Source organism: Lepisosteus oculatus, chromosome 13, assembly GCF_040954835.1.
Source record: "Lepisosteus oculatus isolate fLepOcu1 chromosome 13, fLepOcu1.hap2, whole genome shotgun sequence".
NCBI lineage: Eukaryota > Metazoa > Chordata > Actinopteri > Semionotiformes > Lepisosteidae > Lepisosteus > Lepisosteus oculatus.
Window position 1 is genome coordinate 11,967,521 of NC_090708.1, and position 19,265 is coordinate 11,986,785.

The window sequence follows — 19,265 nt, forward strand, 5'->3', positions numbered from 1 at the left end:
ATTAACAGTGTATCTTATTCACCGTATCCTTAGATAACTAAACCTAATCATGACGTGCACCCTAGAAAGCCATTTCCTGTAATCAAATGATGTGAACAGCCACCGGATATACAGCTTCAGTAATCTTGTTAAGAGTTTTGGAATGGGGTCGTTAGCGTTGTTAGTCATCTCATATAGCTATCTGATTTAGTTTTCACTGGTGAAACTGCAAACTCAAAGGCGCCTGGCAAGGCGTTTGAGGACTGACCTTCTCAATCAGTTCCTTGTGTCCCTGGTACCTGTGTGTGTTTGTTCCAGGGGAGCACCTCATTTAACTAAATCCACAACTCGCGTCTTACTTATTATTAATTGTTTTGTTTTGTTTTTTCAGCTTGAAAAATCTAATGAAAATCAAAAGTCTCCTTAAATGTTCGGCGTGTTAGGAGCGGAAAATGTTTCAAAAGGTCTAATTATTCAAGGCTCCAGCTTAGCAAGTGAAAGTATGCCTGGACTGAACCCAGCTGGGCTCAAGGGGAGAAAGACTGGGGGACCCTGCTCTAGAGTCGCTACTGCACAGAGAAAAGAGGGAACCCTGGGTAACCAACCCCTTCTCGGCCAAAGTGTGCTGGCCTTTTAAGCACTTGACATTCCTCTTCGTGAGGTGCCCTCTGGATGAGTTCTGCTTCTCATGAAGGCAGGCAGCAGTAGATGGAGTACTAATGACAAATTAAACGTCCATTTTTACTTCACATATCCTTATCACCTATTGTATTCATTAGAGGGGAGCTGGCAGGATTTGCACTCTATGCTGAACGCCTGAGAAAGGACCTTGTGAAAAACGAGTGCTTTTTCGTGTATTTCTTGTTGATAATAAAATGCCTTGAACAAACAAACATTTCGCTTTATAGTACATTTAAGTGTTTTTGTATTTGTATGTATTCGTGTAGGTAAGTGTATACAATTATTGAACGTTTACCAAACCTTTTAATTTTAAATGAGATTAATACTCTTCTGCTCAATCAAAGGTTCTGGCGACAGGTGGTTGTGTTATTGGAGAATATCGTGGGTAACGTGCATCGTTAATTCAGTTAAGTACACGTTATATTATTCTGTCATTGTTGTTAATTTAATTGACTGCAATGTGTGTCATTGTACGATAGATGGTGCCGAAGATCTGATTGTATTTTTGTATGGGCTGGGTAATTCTAAGGTTATTCAAAACTATCGAGGTACAGGACTGTGTTTTGGAGGGTGACTGTTTTCAGAGCTCCAGGTCATAGCGCATCCCGTTTTTAACCCCTTCTGATAATTACACTATTAATTGGATCCATTGATGAGTTAATTTTTTAGCTTGACGCAAATTTCCGAATGTTAATATTCGTTTACAAAAGAGTTTCCATTCTGAATGCCACCAATATACGTCGGCCGGTTAGCTCAGTTGGTTAGAGCGTGGTGCTAATAACGCCAAGGTCGCGGGTTCGATCCCCGTACGGGCCAGGTCTTTTTACCCTGCATTTCATGTTAATTTGCAATCTAACCACAAGAAAACCTTAAAAAAACTTTTACTTATAGGAAGAAATGTGCACGTTTTCTTCTTAGCTTTCAAACGTGGGGTTGAATACATTTCTGATTTCGGCAATTGACTAACCTCTGAGGGCACAGAAGAGGTCCTGAGAGGCCCTGCTTTATTTTCCGTTTCCAAAGTTAAATCAATAGTGTATTGAAATACACAGACAAAAAAATGCAAACACCGTCGATATATCGATATATAAGTGTTGGACAAAACATTTCGATTTTAAAAGATGTTACAGTTGTAAACGGAACGCATACGGTATTATATATACATATTGTATACGTTGGAAAATAAAACGATAAGGTACGTTTTTCTGAGGTTAAAACATTGTCGGCTCTCCGTAAGTGATCGCTCTTTTAACAAGATCCTGTACAAAATCAAACCTGTAAAAGAAAAGCAGGGCTCGTCCGGGATTTGAACCCGGGACCTCTCGCACCCAAAGCGAGAATCATACCCCTAGACCAACGAGCCGGCCTGCATAGCATCAGTGGGTGATAATAGAAGAGCTTCAAAGCCCCAGCGAACGCGCGTGTTGCCTCAGGGTTCGTCTTAGGCCTCCATTTCCTCGCAGCTCGTCAGTACTCCTCGTTAGTATAGTGGTGAGTATCCCCGCCTGTCACGCGGGAGACCGGGGTTCGATTCCCCGACGGGGAGGCTGTGTCCTTTTCCTCCTCGTCTCCGGGGAGATGGAATAAAAAAGTCCTGTTTCTTTTTTTTTTGCGGAATGTTATGGAAGTTCAGTCTGCACAGACAGTTTGCTGTCGGTGTACAAGCGGTTGCAATTTTGCTGTATATATCTAACCATGAATCTGCCTAATGTTACTGTTACGTTTCTAGAGTTTCTTTTTATTTACTCATTAACCACAGACGCGGTGCCAGTCCCAGCGGCAGTAGCGAAGCGCCGCCGGTGTTACCCGGGTAACTGTTAGCTTGGCTTCTGCCTGTATTCCCTCATTCTCGCAGGATGTCCTTTCGAGATATCGAAACGACAATCCGAGCTGTGCGTTTTAATTACTAGCTTTGTTTCACGTTTTTTCATCGTCTCCCTTTGAAAGCCGGGCGTAGAGTTACGCGAGGTTCTTTTTAATTATTGAAACGTGCCGTTTCTACACCTTCAACTGGAAAGGTTCAGAAATAGTAACAGCCCACCCTGTTATATTCTAGGTAAGTTCATGTTTAATGAGACGAAGTTTCTTAATTTAAAAAAAAAACTGCAATGGTGAATGTGCAGGAAAAGTTACGTTTTCCATTACTACACACGGATATTTTGCGATGTGTCGTAATATTTGTATATTTGTAAGGTTATATTGCTGTCGTGGCTAATTAAATTAATTGTCTTTGAAAGGGGTTCAGTGCGCTGCAGTTAAAAAAATATCCGCGATAATTATTTTTCTTAATGAAAAGGTGTGAAATTGAAAAAGAAAAGCTAAGGGTGATGATACACTTAATTCTAACGAGGAATGGTGACAAAACAGACTTGAGCGAGTTTCGACATGAAATCTGATACTTGTGTTTCGTTGATTCTTTTATTCTTTTATGCTGGTTAGTACTATCTTTTCCTGATATCTGAATAAACCAATCCCCGGGCTATTTTTGGGTCTTATGCTACATATGTTGCGTTGTTCTTAAACACAGAGCATACGTCACGCCTCTGTATTGCCGAGGTACCAGCTGGAGCTCCAGTCGAGTGATTCTAGGACCAAGGACGCGGGGTTAGCACCCATTCGGCTCCTAGTTTTAACATACTTTCTGTATGCAAACGGTTGTCGAGGCTTGAAAAATACGACTCGTCCACGTCGCTCAGTGCTGGAGTTAAACCCGGACATGATCGCTGCTATTACAGAGTTCTTGGTACAGCATTTTCATGTTGACGGATGCATAATTCATACATTGTTTTAAGCAAACATCATATTTCTTTTTCACTTCAGATAGAAGTAAGTTAGTGAACCCATGAACTGTGTATTCTTACTTGGCGACATTTTATTCTCTTCTCCTACAGTTTGCCTGAACCTGAATTTTTTTCCTCAAAAGGTGTCCAAACCGTCCTCTGTCGCATCACAAAATCGCCTAAATATATGATACTGGTGGAGTGGAGCGTTCACACAAAGTAGTGAAGTCCAAAGTATTCAAAACGTTTCTCTTTACCATGATCAGACTCAGTACGTGTACCAATATTGCAATAATGCGGTCTTTGCCAAGTTATTAAAAATGTTTATTAAACTATATAAATCACCAATATACACAGAATATTTAAACCCTTGCTATCCTACCTTCTCTCAGTTTCTAAGCAAATAAGGAGCTAGGCTAGTCACCTGTTAAATATTTTCAGAGCTTTAGAAACCATAGCAACTTGTGTTCATTAACAAGCAACAAGATCTCCACTGACTGAGGTCACAGCTCTGGCCTGAACACTAGTTTACATTTCATAAACCTGGCTGGGGTAACTTTGGGTCTACATAAAAGAAAACGCAAGCACTCCACTGACTGATTGTAGATAGAGTGACTACTGGGAAAAAAAAAAACAGTATACTGTAATTAGCCGAAGTAGTGAAGTGGCTTGTGAATGGAACAAATGAGAAAACTGCTGCTTGTCCTTCTGCTCTTTAAGCTTTAAAAAGAGCAAAACAGAAATGTGAGGCTGGTATTAGTGCTACTCGGCTGATTTGCTTGTACTGTACGTGGAGTGTGTGCAGGTGAGCTATTGTGTTCACTGGGGACAATAGGGAGCACCCAGGGAGTGAACAACTTTAATTAGGACCCTAGCTTCTTGCCTGCTCGGTTACCTTTACTGCAGAGTCCTCATTGTTGTATCGTTGGCTTTACCTTGCTTGTGCTGCCTGGAGTGCAAAAATGAGCTACAGTCAGGTAAGAAGGTATCCCTTCGACTAAAGTTGTGGGTGATGCAGTGGGATTTCAATGCTGGTTTGAGGCCCTGATCTCACAGGAAGTGAGGAGCATTTCTCTTCAAGGCTATGATGAGCTGTGGGCATGGGAAAACATAAGAATACATGACAAGATATGTTAAATGTTAAGTCAGATATTAAGTATAGTTCAATCACATTTAAAAACTCAACCATCCAAATGTAATTCTATAGATGTTATCCTGTTAATCTAACTGAACCTACTGTATGCACTTTTAAAAGACTAAGTATTTGATCATACATTTAAAAATGCGGTATTGGAATTATACACTTGTGCTGCTTCTAAATTCTCCCATGGCAAATATAAGAAATCTCTATATCCATTTTCATACTTTGAACAGTTTGTGTTGAATTGCGCAGAAGAAGAAGTTAACATTGACATGCTGTGTGCTACAAAGGTGTCAAGCAAGTAGTCTTGTCAAACCAGCATTTATCTCCTGGTCAACCACTGACAAATACCTTTGTGGGAAACCTCAGACAGAAAACTCATCGACCTCGTTGTTAAGTAACTGTTTGCATAACATTGCAAAGGACATTACTGGCTTCATGCTATTCTTTAAAAGGCTTACCCAGACTTCCATTTGTTCTTGACGTTTGTATGCAGAGTTCCTAGCAGCCATATACAATACAATTGTGTTTGGGGCGTCCATGTTATTCCTTCAGAGCAAGGAGAGTTATCCCCTTTGGAATCTGTATTCAAAGGACAGGACACGATGTCTTTTAACCAGAAGATCTTAGTTTTCTGTTTTTAACAAGAGAACGCATTTTTGTTTTTTGGGGGGGAAGATTCGATACTTAATGCTACTTACATCCTATGATCATGGATCTATTCTTAAAATAATTTCTTAATTAACTTGGTTTCTTCTCAGTGGCAAGGACTTAAAGGAAGATAACTCCATGCTGTATTAAAAAAGCTATGGTTATTATTTTGAGTCTACAAAATCTTATTGTACTAGAATGTTTGCAGGACACGTTTTAAAGAAGGAGGACATAAACATTTGATCATTTTTTTAATGTGATTTATTTTCATGCAATCCACTTACAATCACCATCAAACCTGCTTCAGGGGTTGTTCATTTGTTCGTTTGAAGTGCCTTGCTGGGGAGAGATGGTAGGTGTGCTACCTTGTGTTATCTATCATTTATGTCATTTTTGAGTCAATTTAAGTGGGTCAGGGTGGGCCTGGTTTCTTGACTCTGCTCGGCTACAGCCAGCCAGATGGATGTCTGAAAGCTGTATCTGGCCTCCAGCTCAGGTCACCCCAGGTCTTCACTGGTAGTTTTCATGCTCACTTTTTAAGTGAAATCTTTTCGTCTGACAGCGCTTCAGATGGGCTACTATTAATACTTGTCTTACTTCCTAGTGTAAGCTGGGTACTTCTGGGACAGTGCCACTGGTGTATGAGAAGAAAAATAATCGAGGATTCTAAGTTATGAAAAGGTCGCAGTATTTGTGACTTTAAAAAAATACTTATTTAACACAACAGTATTTGTTTTCAAATGGATAGGATTCTTAGGGTTGCGTTGCCTGTTTACTGAAATAATTCAATGCGAAAGAGACATAATCGCATATCAATGTTGTTCTTATCAGCATTTAAGAAAGAGAGACTTTTCTCATTTTTATTTTGCTGCTTGTTACTGGTTTTTGTTATCTGTTACCAAATTTTAGAGTCTTTAAAATCTTGCACTTTTTGAGCCTGATATACAGTAGGGTCCTTCAGCACAACGAGATCCCAGCCGAGTCATTAAGGGGAGTCTTTCCCCTCCTTCTCCCCCCTCAAGCCTTTCCACAGAAATCACTTCTACCCCCTGCCCCTGTTCTCCCCTGGGCCCTGCAAGATGCCTGGCCAGCTCTCCTGCAGCGAACCCCCGTCTACCCCCTGGAGCCCTGGCCCCCTGCAGCCCTTCCGCTTCCGGGCGCGGAGAGAGGGCATGGACTGGAGGCGCTTCAGCGCCCTGGATGTGGAACGGGTGGCCAGGGAGATGGACGTGGGCACCCTCCAGGAGTACATCGGCACCGTCACCTTCTGCGACCTGGAGGCCGAGCGCTGCCCCCACTGCCGCAATCCGGTGGACCCCGTCCTGCTGAAGGTGCTGCGCATGTCCCAGCTGAGCACCGAGTACCTGCTGCACTGCCAGGACTTCCTGAGCGCCCAGGTGGCGGGGCTGGAGGACCGCCTGCAGGGGGAGCTGTCCGGGCGAGAGCGGGAAGGAAAAGAGCTGGCCCGCTTGGAGGCCGAGCTGCAGGCCGCGCGGCAGGAGGGCCGGCGGCGGAAGAAGATGATCGCCACCCAGCAGCTCCTCTTACAGGCCGGGGCCAACAACTACCACAAGGTGAGGATCTGCGCGGCGTGAGGCTGGGAGAAAAATTGATATTTTTTCATACTTTTTCAGCGCTCCTTATTTCAGTCCTGCCTTTCTAGACTGCCTAGTGTTCCTTAGTTAAAAGAGGACCCCTACGCTGTAAGGTCTCTAAGGTTTTGTCATGTAAATGAAAATAAGAAAAAATAGCTGCAAATAAGTACAGTGGAAAAATCAGGATAGCACATTAAAAAAGAATGGAAATAAGGTATATAGAATTAAAATACAGAACTTACTTTAGTATCCCCTTCCTTGGTCTTGACATGTGTTCTTTGTTGAGTTGAAAAAGCAGTATTTTACTTAAAATCATTATGATATACTGAAGAATCTACTTTTGAGTGCTTACCAGGCACTGAACTTGTAGCTCTAATATGTTGTTTAACGAGGTTGAAGGGGTAGAGGTTTTCTGTGTTTTCTTCATGAGAGCAGAGTGCTAGTGAACAGGTTCTGCTAAGCAGGGAGTCGTTCATTATGAGGGTGCTGCACTGTATTCCACTTTACAAGTGTAAAATACATCCCACCCCTTTGTTCTTTGGCACTCATGTGTTTAGGTCTGTCTTACTTTGTCCTGTTCACTAAGGCAAAATATGATTTTAGATACTTCTTTTCTTTTTCATTCAAAAGCACAAATTGTCTTTGTTTTTAAGGGTTGTGTTAACATTATACTGTTGGTCTTCAATACATTGTGCTCTACACATTGTTTAAATTGTGCTCTACTGTTGCTGCATTCTTACCAGTTCCAGTAAACATTTTCTGTATGTGTCATGGGGGATTTAGTATGCTAAGTCAGCTGAGCCTCGGTAGAAAGTAAATAAAAACGATATTTTGTTTCTTTACTTCTGGAACACTTATACTAATAGTGTCATGTATTCCCTTTCAGTGCCAATTCTGTGACAAGTCTTTCGTCAACTATTCCTTTCTGCAAGGCCATCTTCAGCGCAGGCATCCAGAGATCACAGATGCCGGTTAGTAGGAAGCTTTTTGTTCTCTCCTCTAGCTCTGTTCATTGTAATGCTGGCCAGACGTGGGTGTGTGACGAGGCTTTTCCATTTAATGTAGCACATGGTCTTGTTGCTCGAGGTGCTTTCTTGTGGGCAGTGGTTAGGCAATACTGGTCCAGATTCCATCCCTGAAGTACATCTGCAGTCCGAAAACTGGAAAACATGGAGGCAGATTGGCAGTATCCCAGGCAGGAGAATGAAATGCGCTCTTATGTGTGGCTCCACAGAGAGACAGAAGAAGAGGCAGGTGGAGCAGATGGAGGATGGGATTGAGGAACTGAGGGCGAGACTGAAACTGACCCAGGCCAAACTGGAGGCTGAGAGGGAGGCTGAAGCGTTGAGGAGGCAGCAGGTAAGTGGGGGGGGGGGTTATGTTATTAATTGTATCAGAATATGATTCGTAAACTATTTTGGAATCCAGCACTGGTTTCCCATACACAAACTATTTGTATGGTTGAAAACAGGTACTCTTCATCAGAAACTGGTCTAGGAATAGAGTTGAATAAATATGTTTGAAAAATGGTTTACATATAAAACTTGTGTGTTTGGACCGTAGTCAGTCACTCAGAAGAAAGTAAAATGTAAATATACAATGTTCTGAAGAGAAACGATCTGCTGTTCGCCAACAGTGAAAGAAGCTTTCTTCTATTCCCTCAGGAGCTGGAGGAGCAGCGGCAGAGAGAGGCCAAGGAGAAGCAGCAGCTGGAAAGCTGGAAGGAAGAGGAGAGGAAGAAGTTCTACCAGGAGATGGGCGATCTGAGGCAGCTGTTCCTGCAGGAGCTCAAAGACATTGCCAGCAAGAGCTCCTCCATTGAGGCTGTGAGTCCTGGCTTCACACACGTTGTTTTAAACATCGAAGACTGAAACGAAACCCTGAACACTTCCCCTTGCAATTTGACCTCATGTTGCTAAGAAAGTTAATGTTCTTGGTCATTGGAGAATCATCAGACGTGAAATTATTTAAACTGGAAATGCAGTGCAGTAAAAAAAGAATTTACAGAGATACACCCCACCGTGACGTGAGCTATTTTGGATTCGGAAAGCAAAATCCAGAAGAGCTGTTGGCCCGCATTCTGACAAATCTTAGATAGATTTCAAATTAGTCCGTTGTGGTATGATGTTGCAATACAGTTTTCCTCTTCTAGGTGGAACTAGAGTACGAGAAACAAACTGATCTGTCCCTATCCCATTTACCCTTTCCTGTTAGGCAGACACAAGCCCGAGCTCACTATAATTCACGTTTTCTGTTGAACATCTTAAATTCTTAGAACCTTGTGGGTGTAAAACTTTGAAATGATTTTCGATTTTACAACTGAGGAAGTCTCCAGTCAGTATGAAAACATTTGATTATTACCCGTTTAACTAACTTGTGCTTTAAAACATATATGACCACTCCCCATTGTTATTACAATGAGAAACAGAGCAACATAAGAAAGGTTATGAGCACAAGGAGGCTATTCCACCTATCTAGCCTGTTTGATTGCTGGTATGTAGATAATTGTTTGAGGATCCCATCCAGATATTTCTTGAAAGTAGCCAGGCTGTCAGTTTCAACAACATGGTTGGGTTGCTTGCTCCATAGTTACACAATCTCATATCGTTCATTTAAATAACAAAGGAGTGTATAACTGTACATAATACAAAGTCCTAAAAATACAGGATATGGCAAAATCTGACATCTGAATTTACTTGACAAGCTTAATGTAGAGAAGTATTTGAAATTGACAACCTGGCCATGTAATTACCTGAACGGGAATCTGAATGTCAGCTTAGTCACAGTGTACCCTTCATTCCAAAAGTTCTTTATGACCAATTGAAAACAAATTTCTCGTAAACAAACACATGAATTCTGATTTTCCCTTAATTGACAAGAGACTCCAAGACCTTCAGAGGAGTGGGGTTGTTGTCTCGAACCTGGGTACTTTGAGAGACACGGAAGAGGAGGAGAAGAGAGAAGCCCGAGAGAGGGAGCTGAGAGAGAAGGTTGCTCGGCAGGTGGGAGATTTAAGAGAGAGCAGCAGTCACCTCTGCCATTAAGCTTGCATTTAGCAGTTTTTCATAGGTGGCTCTTGGCTGTTTTCAATGGATGAACTATGAAAATCACTACTAAAGGTTGTTTCACCTTCTAGAAGAGTGAGTGGAAGAAGAAAATGAAGGAGATGCAGAACATACACCTGCTGGAGAAAGGAGAGGTAACCAGATCGTTATTTGTAGACAGATTTTTTGTTTTGTGTCAGTGTATCAGGTAGGTTGAGAAGAAGGCTAAACAACCTGGGCAACTAATGTTACCAAAATGGGCAATAAATAATAATAGCTTACACTTATATAGCGCTTCTGGACACTCCACTCAAAGTGCTTTACAGGTAATGGGGGACTCCCCTCCACCACCACCAATGTGCAGCATCCACCCAGATGATGTCACAGTGCACCAGAACACTCACCACACATATTAGCTATTAGTGGGGAGGAGAACAGAGTGATGGGGATTATTAGGAGGCCAAAGGGAAATTTGGCCTGGGGTTACACCCCTACTCCTTTTCAAGAAACACCCTGGGATTTTTAAAGACCGCAGAGTCAGGCCCTTGGTTTTTCATCTCTTCCGAAGGACAGAGCCTGTTTTACAGTATATTGTCCCTGTCACTATACTGGGGCATTAGGGCCCACATAGACCGCAGGGTTAGCACCCCCTGCTGGCCCCACTAACACCTCTTCCAGCAGCAACCTTCCCAGGAAGTCTCCCCTCCAGGTACTGACCAGGCTCACCCATGCTTAGCTTCAGTGGGTTGCCAGTAGTGAGCTGCTGGCTGGAAAAAGATGAATCAGTTGTCTCAGATGCTCTTCGTTGCTGATGCAGCTACGGAGCGAGATTGAGAGACTGAAGATGTCGTTGTCTGTGGATCGAAACACTGCCCTCCAGAGCCTCCAGCAGAAGATCAGCTCCCTGAGCTCCAGTATCAGACAGCGGGAAAAGGTCATAAGGTCACAGGAGGAGACGGTAACCACTACATCCTAACCTTCCAAATCAGGGTCTGCAGATTTTGTCCAAGGCTTACATTTTTGGCTTACATTTACAAAGGGAATTTTAAAACATTTCTTTTAGATGAAGGTACATCCATTTAGTACTAGACAAAATAGAATTAGCACAGTTTCAGTTTGGAACAATGTGGGAAGTTATTGGTTCTCTGGAGGAGAAAACTAGATCAAGTTTCATTTGATAATCAGATTGGTGATAACCAGCTTTACAAAATCTTTCCCCTTTTTTAAGAGCAATATGAAGTTTGAAACATTCATACAACACAACATTCAATGTAGAATAAGTAACAGAGAGTCAAATTAGTGATTAATGGTCGCTGAGAATATTTTTTATCCTAACAACCACACCTACTGTTTGCAACTTCGGATCAACATTTTGAGGCTTAATTTAGAACTGACAGGATTATTCCAACAGTTGCTAGTAGAAGGAATTGGATTATAATTAGGTATTGAAATGGTACATAGCATTTTATTTTTATTGCACTATGATTTATGATCAGAAATGCTTAAAGTCCAGAATTCTTTGTTGTGCCCCAAATATTAAAACACCCTCTTCAATATGCCTGGTTTTTTTAATCCATGAATTTGTTTTTACAATTTAGATCAAAACGCTGTCTGCAAGACCTGTAACAGGTAAATCAAAGATATTTGCATGAACCTTAAAGATGCTAAACTGTAAAAAAATATATATTTCCACTTGTGATATTATTAAGCATAAGTGAGTAGTCTATTTAGCAGTTTTCTATTTATCTGATTTTTATATACATGTATCTTTAGGTGCAACACAGCCTTCTTTTAATACTGACATTAATTTATTTCAGGTTGGTCTCTGATTTATTTAATATTTACTTAAAGACATTAAAACATAATAAATAATGTTTGTTTCAATACTTATTTTTTCTGTTTTTAATTCTTGTCTTTATATCTTATGATCTGATCATGCATATTTTTGAAAGGGTGATACATTTTGTGAAAGTTTAACTATCATTTCAGTTTCATCAGTTTCAGCTCCAGCTCCAGTAATCCAGGAAGAAGAGTCTACAGAAGAGGAAGATGAGGAAGAAGAAGGTATTTATAGAAGAAAAATAATTTGAAGCCTTTGACGAAGTGAAGATATATCAATGAGCAATGAGGTTTGCAAAATTATAAGTTAGCCACTGTCTGGGTGCTGTCTGTATATATGGCACATTGTTATGAACACAGTCACAAATGGTTGTGTAAAGTATATAACAGGGCTTTAGAAAACTTGTAATAGTGACTCCCTTCAAGAAACGGGGAAGGTCAATCTTGGCATGTTCATTCCTAGATATTATAGGACTTTAAAATTTCGAATTAGTTAATTGTCAAATAGATATTTAAATAGTCACCACAGATGCTGAAAATCACATCGATAAAGAATTAGCTGGAGCAAAGATGAATGGAGTGTCCTCCTGCCATATAACTTGAAAGACTTTCTATCCCTCTTGAGTCACCTAGGCTTAGCAGGCTTGAGGTGTTACAGTTTAGCAGGTTTGATGCTCATTGTAAGAGCTGGATCTCAGAGGAACACTGGAGATCAAATAGCAGCTCCAACTAAACCTAACAAACTGGTGCTGTAATTACTTAGGCCTATTTCTTATAATTACTTATTTAACTGAGAACTGGTTAATGGATGATAAACAGAGCACAGTGAAGGGCTGAAAGCTGAAATGTAGTGCCACAGGGAACCCGATCAGCAGGTCATTTTTGTGTCTTGTAAAACATTTCCTAACCAATATAATGTAAATGACATGGAGATTGGTCTAGTTAGTAAACTAGTGAGGTTTGCAGATGATGATGAAATAGCAGGATCAGCAAACCCTGTAGAAGCTGTAAAGGAAATGCAAAAGATCTACTTTGACAAACGTCTGGCAGATAACATACCCTATAATGTCGACAAGCCTGTGTTGTGTTTTGTTGGCAGAACCTGAGGATATGGGTAATCTGAGACAGAAGCTGCTAGAGTCGCTACGGAAGAACCCTGACTTAGTGCGGGAGTTCAGGCCCATTCTGGAAGAGACCCTGGAGGAGAAGCTGGAGAGCATGGGGCTCCGCAAGGTACAGTCCAATCGGCTCACCTGTTGCCCTGCCGCAGCTCTGAACACCCTGCGGAAGATCTTGCTCTTTCACTTTTTCAAACAAAAAAGTGAATTTAGAAGTTTGTTTTGAAATACACTGAGGTATTTCGAAACAGTTGCTGTGTACGCATCACAACGTTCATAGTGTGGCAACCCTAAGGGTGGTGTGCTGCACCGGTGCTCTTAATAAGCAGGTTCCAGGAGGAGATACACCAACACAGCGGTAAGGTTACAGTGAGTGTTCTTTACTTCCAATACAAGGGACTGCGGACCAAAACCAAAACAAAACACAGGATCAAAGCCTAGCTCTCTTATCAAAACTCTAGACTTCTTCCATCCCTCTTTATCAACAACTAGGCAGCTATGCCTGGACCTTCCCAAAAAGCTCACACGTCTTCATTGTTCGTCCACTGGTTGTTCCCTACTGTATGTTCCTTCTCTCACTGCTACAATGCAGTACAGTGGATCTGCCCTGTGTCACCAGATGGCGACAGAGACAGGCTAATGTGAAACAAATGTGGAACAGGAAATCTGGATGTGAAAGCTTCAGCTTCCTGGTTTTTAAATCAACACCTGGCCAATTGTTTTTTTCCTCTTGGTCAGGTGACCATATGTGGCAGGCCATTCCCCTACGACTTCTAGGGCATGTAGTTCAGACAAGAGCTGCCATCATGCCTGTCCCTGCCAGTCTCACAATAGGAAAGGGTGAGCTCTGTGCTCATCTAATTTAAGCAAAATGTATTCATTGCCCTCTGACCACAGGGTATCTTTGTCATTATCAACCCTAGTTACTTAAGATACTGTAGCTGTGATTATTGTACACTACATATATCTCTGTTCTGTTGCAAAGTATATTTGTCAAGATGTTTCATTCAAGTACACAAGAAATAAACGTGCAATGATACGTATACAATTATAGTAAACTGCCAGACAGAAGTGTGAGTTAAAAGGGCTAAGGGATTAGTGATAAAACTAATATGAAAACTGTGTTTGTGTGATTGATTAGGCAAAACTATCTGCATTGAAATGTTAAGTGAAAAGGCAACATGGGTCGTGTTTCAAAATTAGAACTTGTGGTATTTCTAATCATGTTAACTAGGTAACAGAACTGGCATCTGTAAAGGGATGGCACATGATGAAAAATTAACAGTGCAAGTATGGTAGAACAACATTTGGTGAAAACACGCACTGACAGAACTATTTTTTTCATCATTAGGGAACCAAAGGGATTTCTAAACAGACCTTCAAGACCCTAAGCTCTACAGTGGCCAGCCAGAGGCAGCAAAAAGCTAAGAAGCTCCAGGAGATGCCCAGTCTGAGAGAGAAGCTCACTCGTGAGGTCACTAAGAGAGTACGCCGCTTGCAGGAGAGCCAAGGCACCACTGTGCCAACACCTGCTGCCTCCTGTAAGGATTCACCTTGCTTCTCAAACCCATAGAGCAGAGGTTTCCAGCTTAAGTGCCTGATGACTTTAGAGCAAACATTCTTGTGTCGAGGTTTTAATAATAATAATTCCTTACACTTATATCTGGGCACTCCACTCAAAGCACTTTACAGATAATGGGGACTCCCCTGCACCTCCACCTGCACCTCCACCAAATGTGCAGCTCCACCTGGATGATGCAATGACAGCCATAGTGCGCCCGTTTGCTCACCACACACCAGCTATCAGTGGGGAGGAGAACAGTGATAAAGCCTATTCATAATGGGTTATTGGGAGGCCATAAAGGCCAGAGGGAAATTTGGCCAGCACACTGGGGAACGCCCCCACTCTTTTCGAGAAGCACCTTGGGATTTATAATGACCACAAAGATTCAGGACCTCAGTTTTACATCTCATTGTCTGAAGGACAGTGCGTTTGTACAGTTAAGTGTCCCCATTACTATACTGGGGCATTAGGACTCACACAAACTGTAGGGTGAGTGCCCCTTACTGGCCCTACTAGCAGAAACATTAGATTTTCCCAGGAGTCTCCCATCCAGGTACTGGACAGGCTCACACCTGACAGTGGGTATATAGCATAAAGCTGCTACCTGCTGTTTTAGAAATCCTCAAGGTGTGACAGGTGGAAATTAGTTTTTGACTTGAATGCTACCTTCTTCCAAAATGTTTTTTATGGTATCCTGTAATTAAGAAAAAAGGTTTTAGCCATCTGCTTGACTTGTAACAAAGATGACCATTACTACATTGAAGAACCTTTAGCTGTATGCCCTTTATTTTTATAGACAGTGGAGTTAAAGTGAGGACATTTGGTGTGGAAGTGAAGATACATGGATACTTTATTGATCCCGTGAAAAAATTGCAATTTAATATAATAATTTAATAATAATTGCTTACACTTATATAGCGCTTTTCTGGACACTCCACTCAAAGCGCTTTACAGGTAATGGGGACTCCCCTCCACCACCACCAATGTGCAGCCCCACCTTGATGATTGGATAATTATGGGTATTCCTTATTTTAAATTAACTTAAACCAGAAACAAGAACTAGAATGGTACAGAGAATTCAGTTTTGAATAGTGCAGAGATATATTTGTATAGGTATAGGTGCACAGTATTTGTGTGTGTGAACAATAAGGTCAGAGTGTAAAAGCCAGTTATAACAAGTTATAACAAGTTGCCTTGTTATCCTCTGGTGTGTGAAGGGAAGGTTCAGGGAAGCCCTACCCAACAGAAGAGGTCAAAGGCCAGGAACCCACCTCGTCCAGTTCAACCACTAGCTCCTCAGCCAGCCCCGCGGACCATTGTTACACCCAGGACCCCTCGAACCCGTGCTCAGAGGACCAGGTATGTGCAGACTTGCTACAGGACAGCGGGAGGCCACTTATTGCACCTTCTCAACAGAAGGGGGTTTTGATTTTTTTAGGTCAAAAAGATATTTCCTTATTTAATTTTAAGGTTTATTCTTAGTGAGCGTGTCTTTGCCTTCCCAGCACACCCCCTTTCAGCTCTGAGGAGGAGTCGGGCGGTGACAGTGCCTACATCACCAGCCCAGGGAGCAAAGCCCTTCCTGCAGTCAGAGTTGTCCAGGCAGGCCCCAGGCAGAACCAGACAGTGGCCACTGAGGAGGACTGGTCTGACACAGAACTGTCAGAGGGCCCGGTCAGTCCTGGCAGCACCAGGCTTCCTGCGTCACAAGGTGGGACTAATGCATATGTTCTTATTCTTCCCCTGGTGGTGTGGGACATTCCAGATTTTTTTAGAAGGCAAATCATCGAAAACATAAAGCACAGGCACTGCTTGTATATATATAAGTATAACTTATGTATGTATATGTGTATGTATGTATAAGTAAATATTTAAGTACAACTGCTTTGTTCCATGAAACCTTGGTATTTTAAAGTAAACCTTAACAAAGTGTGTAATTTTTTAAATATATTCTTAATTTTACTGCAAAATTAAAGTAAATATATAATTATTTCTCTTTCATTCTGTAAAGATATGGAGATATGTAAAGATACATCTTAGATATAAAGAACTGACCTACTTCAACGATTTTTGAGTGCAGAACCAAGAGTGTGCAGGTGGCTGTAAAGGTTAAAAACCACATATATTGCATTTGTTTTTTAATTTTTTTATTTTCTGCATTTATTGTCTCCTATTTTAGTGCCCAGTGCTTAACAGGATTATGTTGTCACTGGTCTTAGTGAGGCAAACTGGTATCTTCCAGGACATTGTAGCAGGCTGGTCAGGAGTTTATAGTGTGTAATAAAATGGAATTAAGATCTCATTAATACCAGACTTTGGGGTGCTTCTTGCTGACCTTTAGATCTATAGGCAATCTACTATCATTGTGTTGATTAATTTCCTTTTATGTCCCAGTATGTTCTTCATTTTCTTGGAAAAAATCTATTATTTGTCCTAAAAGATTCAAATTTGCTGAAGAAATGCATTAGAAATTAATTTGCCGCTGTCACTCTGACTGTATCTCAGTCTGTATGCTCTACATTTGGGTTTGTAGGGTCTGTGGTCCAATCACTCACCAAGAGCCTGGAAAAACAGCTAAGTTCTCCAGCAAGGAGGCCTGTGGGTGGGATTAAAGTGCTACCACCATCAGCCAGTGCCTCCCCAAAATCAAGCACAGTTATGAAGAACCTTCAGGTAAGAGAACTGAGATCTGGATTACTTAAAGAAAACTAGGCACGATTGATCTGATTAATAGGAAGATATCGTCTTTCCTGTCCCCCTATGACTCACTTCAGGAAACTGCTCACACTCAAGGAAACCTCAAGAAAACACGGTTCCTTATTTTTTATAACAAATAAGTGTTTCTTCTGAATTCTAAGAATTTATCCTTTGTGTGGGATATACTTGAATGGAACAAATTTACCAACGGTATACCTATTCTCCCCAAAATCACTACATTATATCCCCATTGCTGGAGTTTTGTTTTGAAGACAGCTCAAAACCTGTACTGGTCTCCATGTTAAGGTCTTGGACAGAGGAACAAGTCTGTATCACATAAAGCTGACAGTAAACTAGCAGAGTTTTAAGATGTCTGATATCATATGAGCAGGAAGAGGTGACTGTGTCTGTTGATGGTAAAGGTTTACTGAGAGTTCATAAATCACAGGAACATACAGTACTGTAACATGGTGCACCTTTTCTAATTATAATACATTTTATGTGTGTTTGTCAGAACTGAACTCAAAGTTCAGTAGAAATGAGTTTCACTTCTTTGCCAAGGGATTTTCACCAATGTTTCCTTTGTTTTCTTCCTTTTTTGTCATAATGAGAGTTTTCTTAATTGAGAACAGCCTTATGGGATATGAGCATGAAAACGGATTGCTCGAAGAACTCGTACAAGATGCTTTGCTCCCAAAAGTCTTTAATATACTTTGCATCATTTTGGAAAGCCATGCACACTCTCTACCTCTCTTTCATTCCCGCATTTCAGTCACTCTGTCAGTCTCTCTTCATCTTTTCCTAGCTGTCCGACGAGGAGAGTGACCTCGAACTGTCCTCCGTTGAAGAGATCACCCCGCAGTCTTCTGCGCCCAGGGTGGCAGGGGTGCGGGGAAGCGCCGACTCTGTCGGCTCTCCCGGAACCAGTGTCTGGAGTTCCTCAGCAAGTCGGGGGGCAGTGTGGTGAGTCCTGGGAACCGCAGTGCCAAGTGGAGCAAGCGCGACCTCCAACCTGGCACGCACACACAGCGGAATTCTTCTCCAACACACACATGGGAAATTCACTCGCAGGAGTCCGCACAGGCCGTAGTTCAAGAGGCGTATGTTCAGAGCAGAGGTTTTTATAACGAAGGGGAGGTTTTAAGATTATCAGTGGTGACATTAAATGTAATTTAGCACAACGAATACCATGCCTGAAACTGTTTTCCTACTAATTCATTGTACAGCTCTCCAGTTTGTTTCACATTATATTATGTCCAACATTATCAAACTCTGTCTGACCGATTGCCATGAAACAGATTGTTTTTGTTATTTTAAATATTGAATTCTTATGTTGCTCATTTTTTGATAACCTTTTTAACATCTGAGATGTTTTATAAATATTGGTCATATTACCAAAGAATTTTGTTCTCATAATTAGGTTTAACCATTACCTGGCTGGAAAAGATATTCAGGTTTCTTCACTTGCAGCCTATTTACTACTGTATTAAGATCTTGTTGTGCCTCTACCATAGTGTTCAAAAGCAAATTCTGATAAAATGTTTTTTTTCTTTTAGTGGAAGACATGAATTACTTATGGGTTTTTTAAAATCATGGCTACAATGATTACCTTCATTCAAATTATGCAGGTTAAAAAGTTTGACTGATTTCTACCTCTAGAGACAAAAAGCAATATTCTGTGTGTGTTAATTCATTTTTGTGCAAAATTAATCACTGTGGATACTTTGATGAATTTCTCATATTCCTCTGTATAATTGAAATATATGTATTTATTTTTAAGGGTTTTTTTTTTGGAGGGAGTTACCAGGTTTGTATAGTTAAATCCAAGGATTGGGTATTTGAAAATAAAAGTTATTTCTTAATACCCATTTTTAAGATGTATCCAGTGACTGAGTTCCATATTTCAAAGCAAAAACATACTTAACAACAAAACCTTGGCTTAATGAATTGCAGACCCTTTCCAATTAAAGCACAATAAGAATCTTCATTTGAAATGCAGCATGATGTTTAGTTTTCCAATAAAGAATCAGCAGTTGCCAGGCCATTGAAATCCCTGTCACACCTACCTAAAGCTTGTGCAGGTGTTATTACAAAAGCTTTTAAGTAGCTGCTCTTATCTCTAAAAGCGCTACATAATATTGTGCCCTTTACATAGTGCAGCAGGTGCTGAGCAGTA

At 41.1% G+C, this 19,265-nt stretch overlaps 1 protein-coding gene and 3 non-coding genes across 8 annotated transcripts; 3 read left to right on the forward strand and 1 right to left on the reverse strand.

Annotated features, from left to right (window-relative positions):
- Positions 1–1,402: 1,402 nt before the first annotated feature.
- trnai-aau (transfer RNA isoleucine (anticodon AAU)) lies at positions 1,403–1,476 on the forward strand. Its single transcript has one exon. It is a non-coding gene; the product is annotated as a tRNA-Ile (tRNA).
- A 475-nt stretch (positions 1,477–1,951) lies between these two features.
- trnap-ugg (transfer RNA proline (anticodon UGG)) lies at positions 1,952–2,023 on the reverse strand. The gene has a single exon. It is a non-coding gene; the product is annotated as a tRNA-Pro (tRNA).
- A 24-nt stretch (positions 2,024–2,047) lies between these two features.
- dzip1l (DAZ interacting zinc finger protein 1-like) lies at positions 2,048–18,964 on the forward strand. Of its 5 annotated transcripts, none has more exons than XM_069197505.1 (16): positions 2,048–2,151; positions 6,255–6,806; positions 7,714–7,798; positions 8,062–8,186; positions 8,492–8,653; positions 9,707–9,829; positions 9,964–10,026; positions 10,689–10,829; positions 11,470–11,500; positions 11,861–11,935; positions 12,810–12,943; positions 14,180–14,369; positions 15,610–15,751; positions 15,898–16,103; positions 16,926–17,065; positions 17,895–18,964. In XM_069197505.1, the coding sequence occupies exons 2-16, from the start codon at positions 6,312–6,314 to the stop codon at positions 18,054–18,056; spliced, it is 2,274 nt and encodes a 757-aa protein (XP_069053606.1). In that variant the 5' UTR covers positions 2,048–2,151; positions 6,255–6,311; the 3' UTR covers positions 18,057–18,964. The 5 variants fall into 5 exon arrangements, with proteins under 5 accessions (XP_069053606.1, XP_069053605.1, XP_069053603.1 ...); XM_069197504.1 differs by lacking the exon at positions 2,048–2,151 and adding an exon at positions 2,346–2,716; XM_069197502.1 differs by lacking the exon at positions 2,048–2,151 and adding an exon at positions 4,193–4,417 and having other exon boundaries at positions 11,870–11,935.
- trnad-guc (transfer RNA aspartic acid (anticodon GUC)) lies at positions 2,135–2,206 on the forward strand. The gene has a single exon. It is a non-coding gene; the product is annotated as a tRNA-Asp (tRNA).
- Positions 18,965–19,265: the final 301 nt, after the last annotated feature.

Coding starts and splice junctions, on each gene's coding strand:
- dzip1l (XM_069197501.1), top strand. Junction 6,807..7,713: donor GGGCCAACAACTACCACAAG/GTGAGGATCTGC, acceptor ATTCCCTTTCAG/TGCCAATTCTGTGACAAGTC. Junction 16,104..16,925: donor CAGGCTTCCTGCGTCACAAG/GTGGGACTAATG, acceptor TTGGGTTTGTAG/GGTCTGTGGTCCAATCACTC.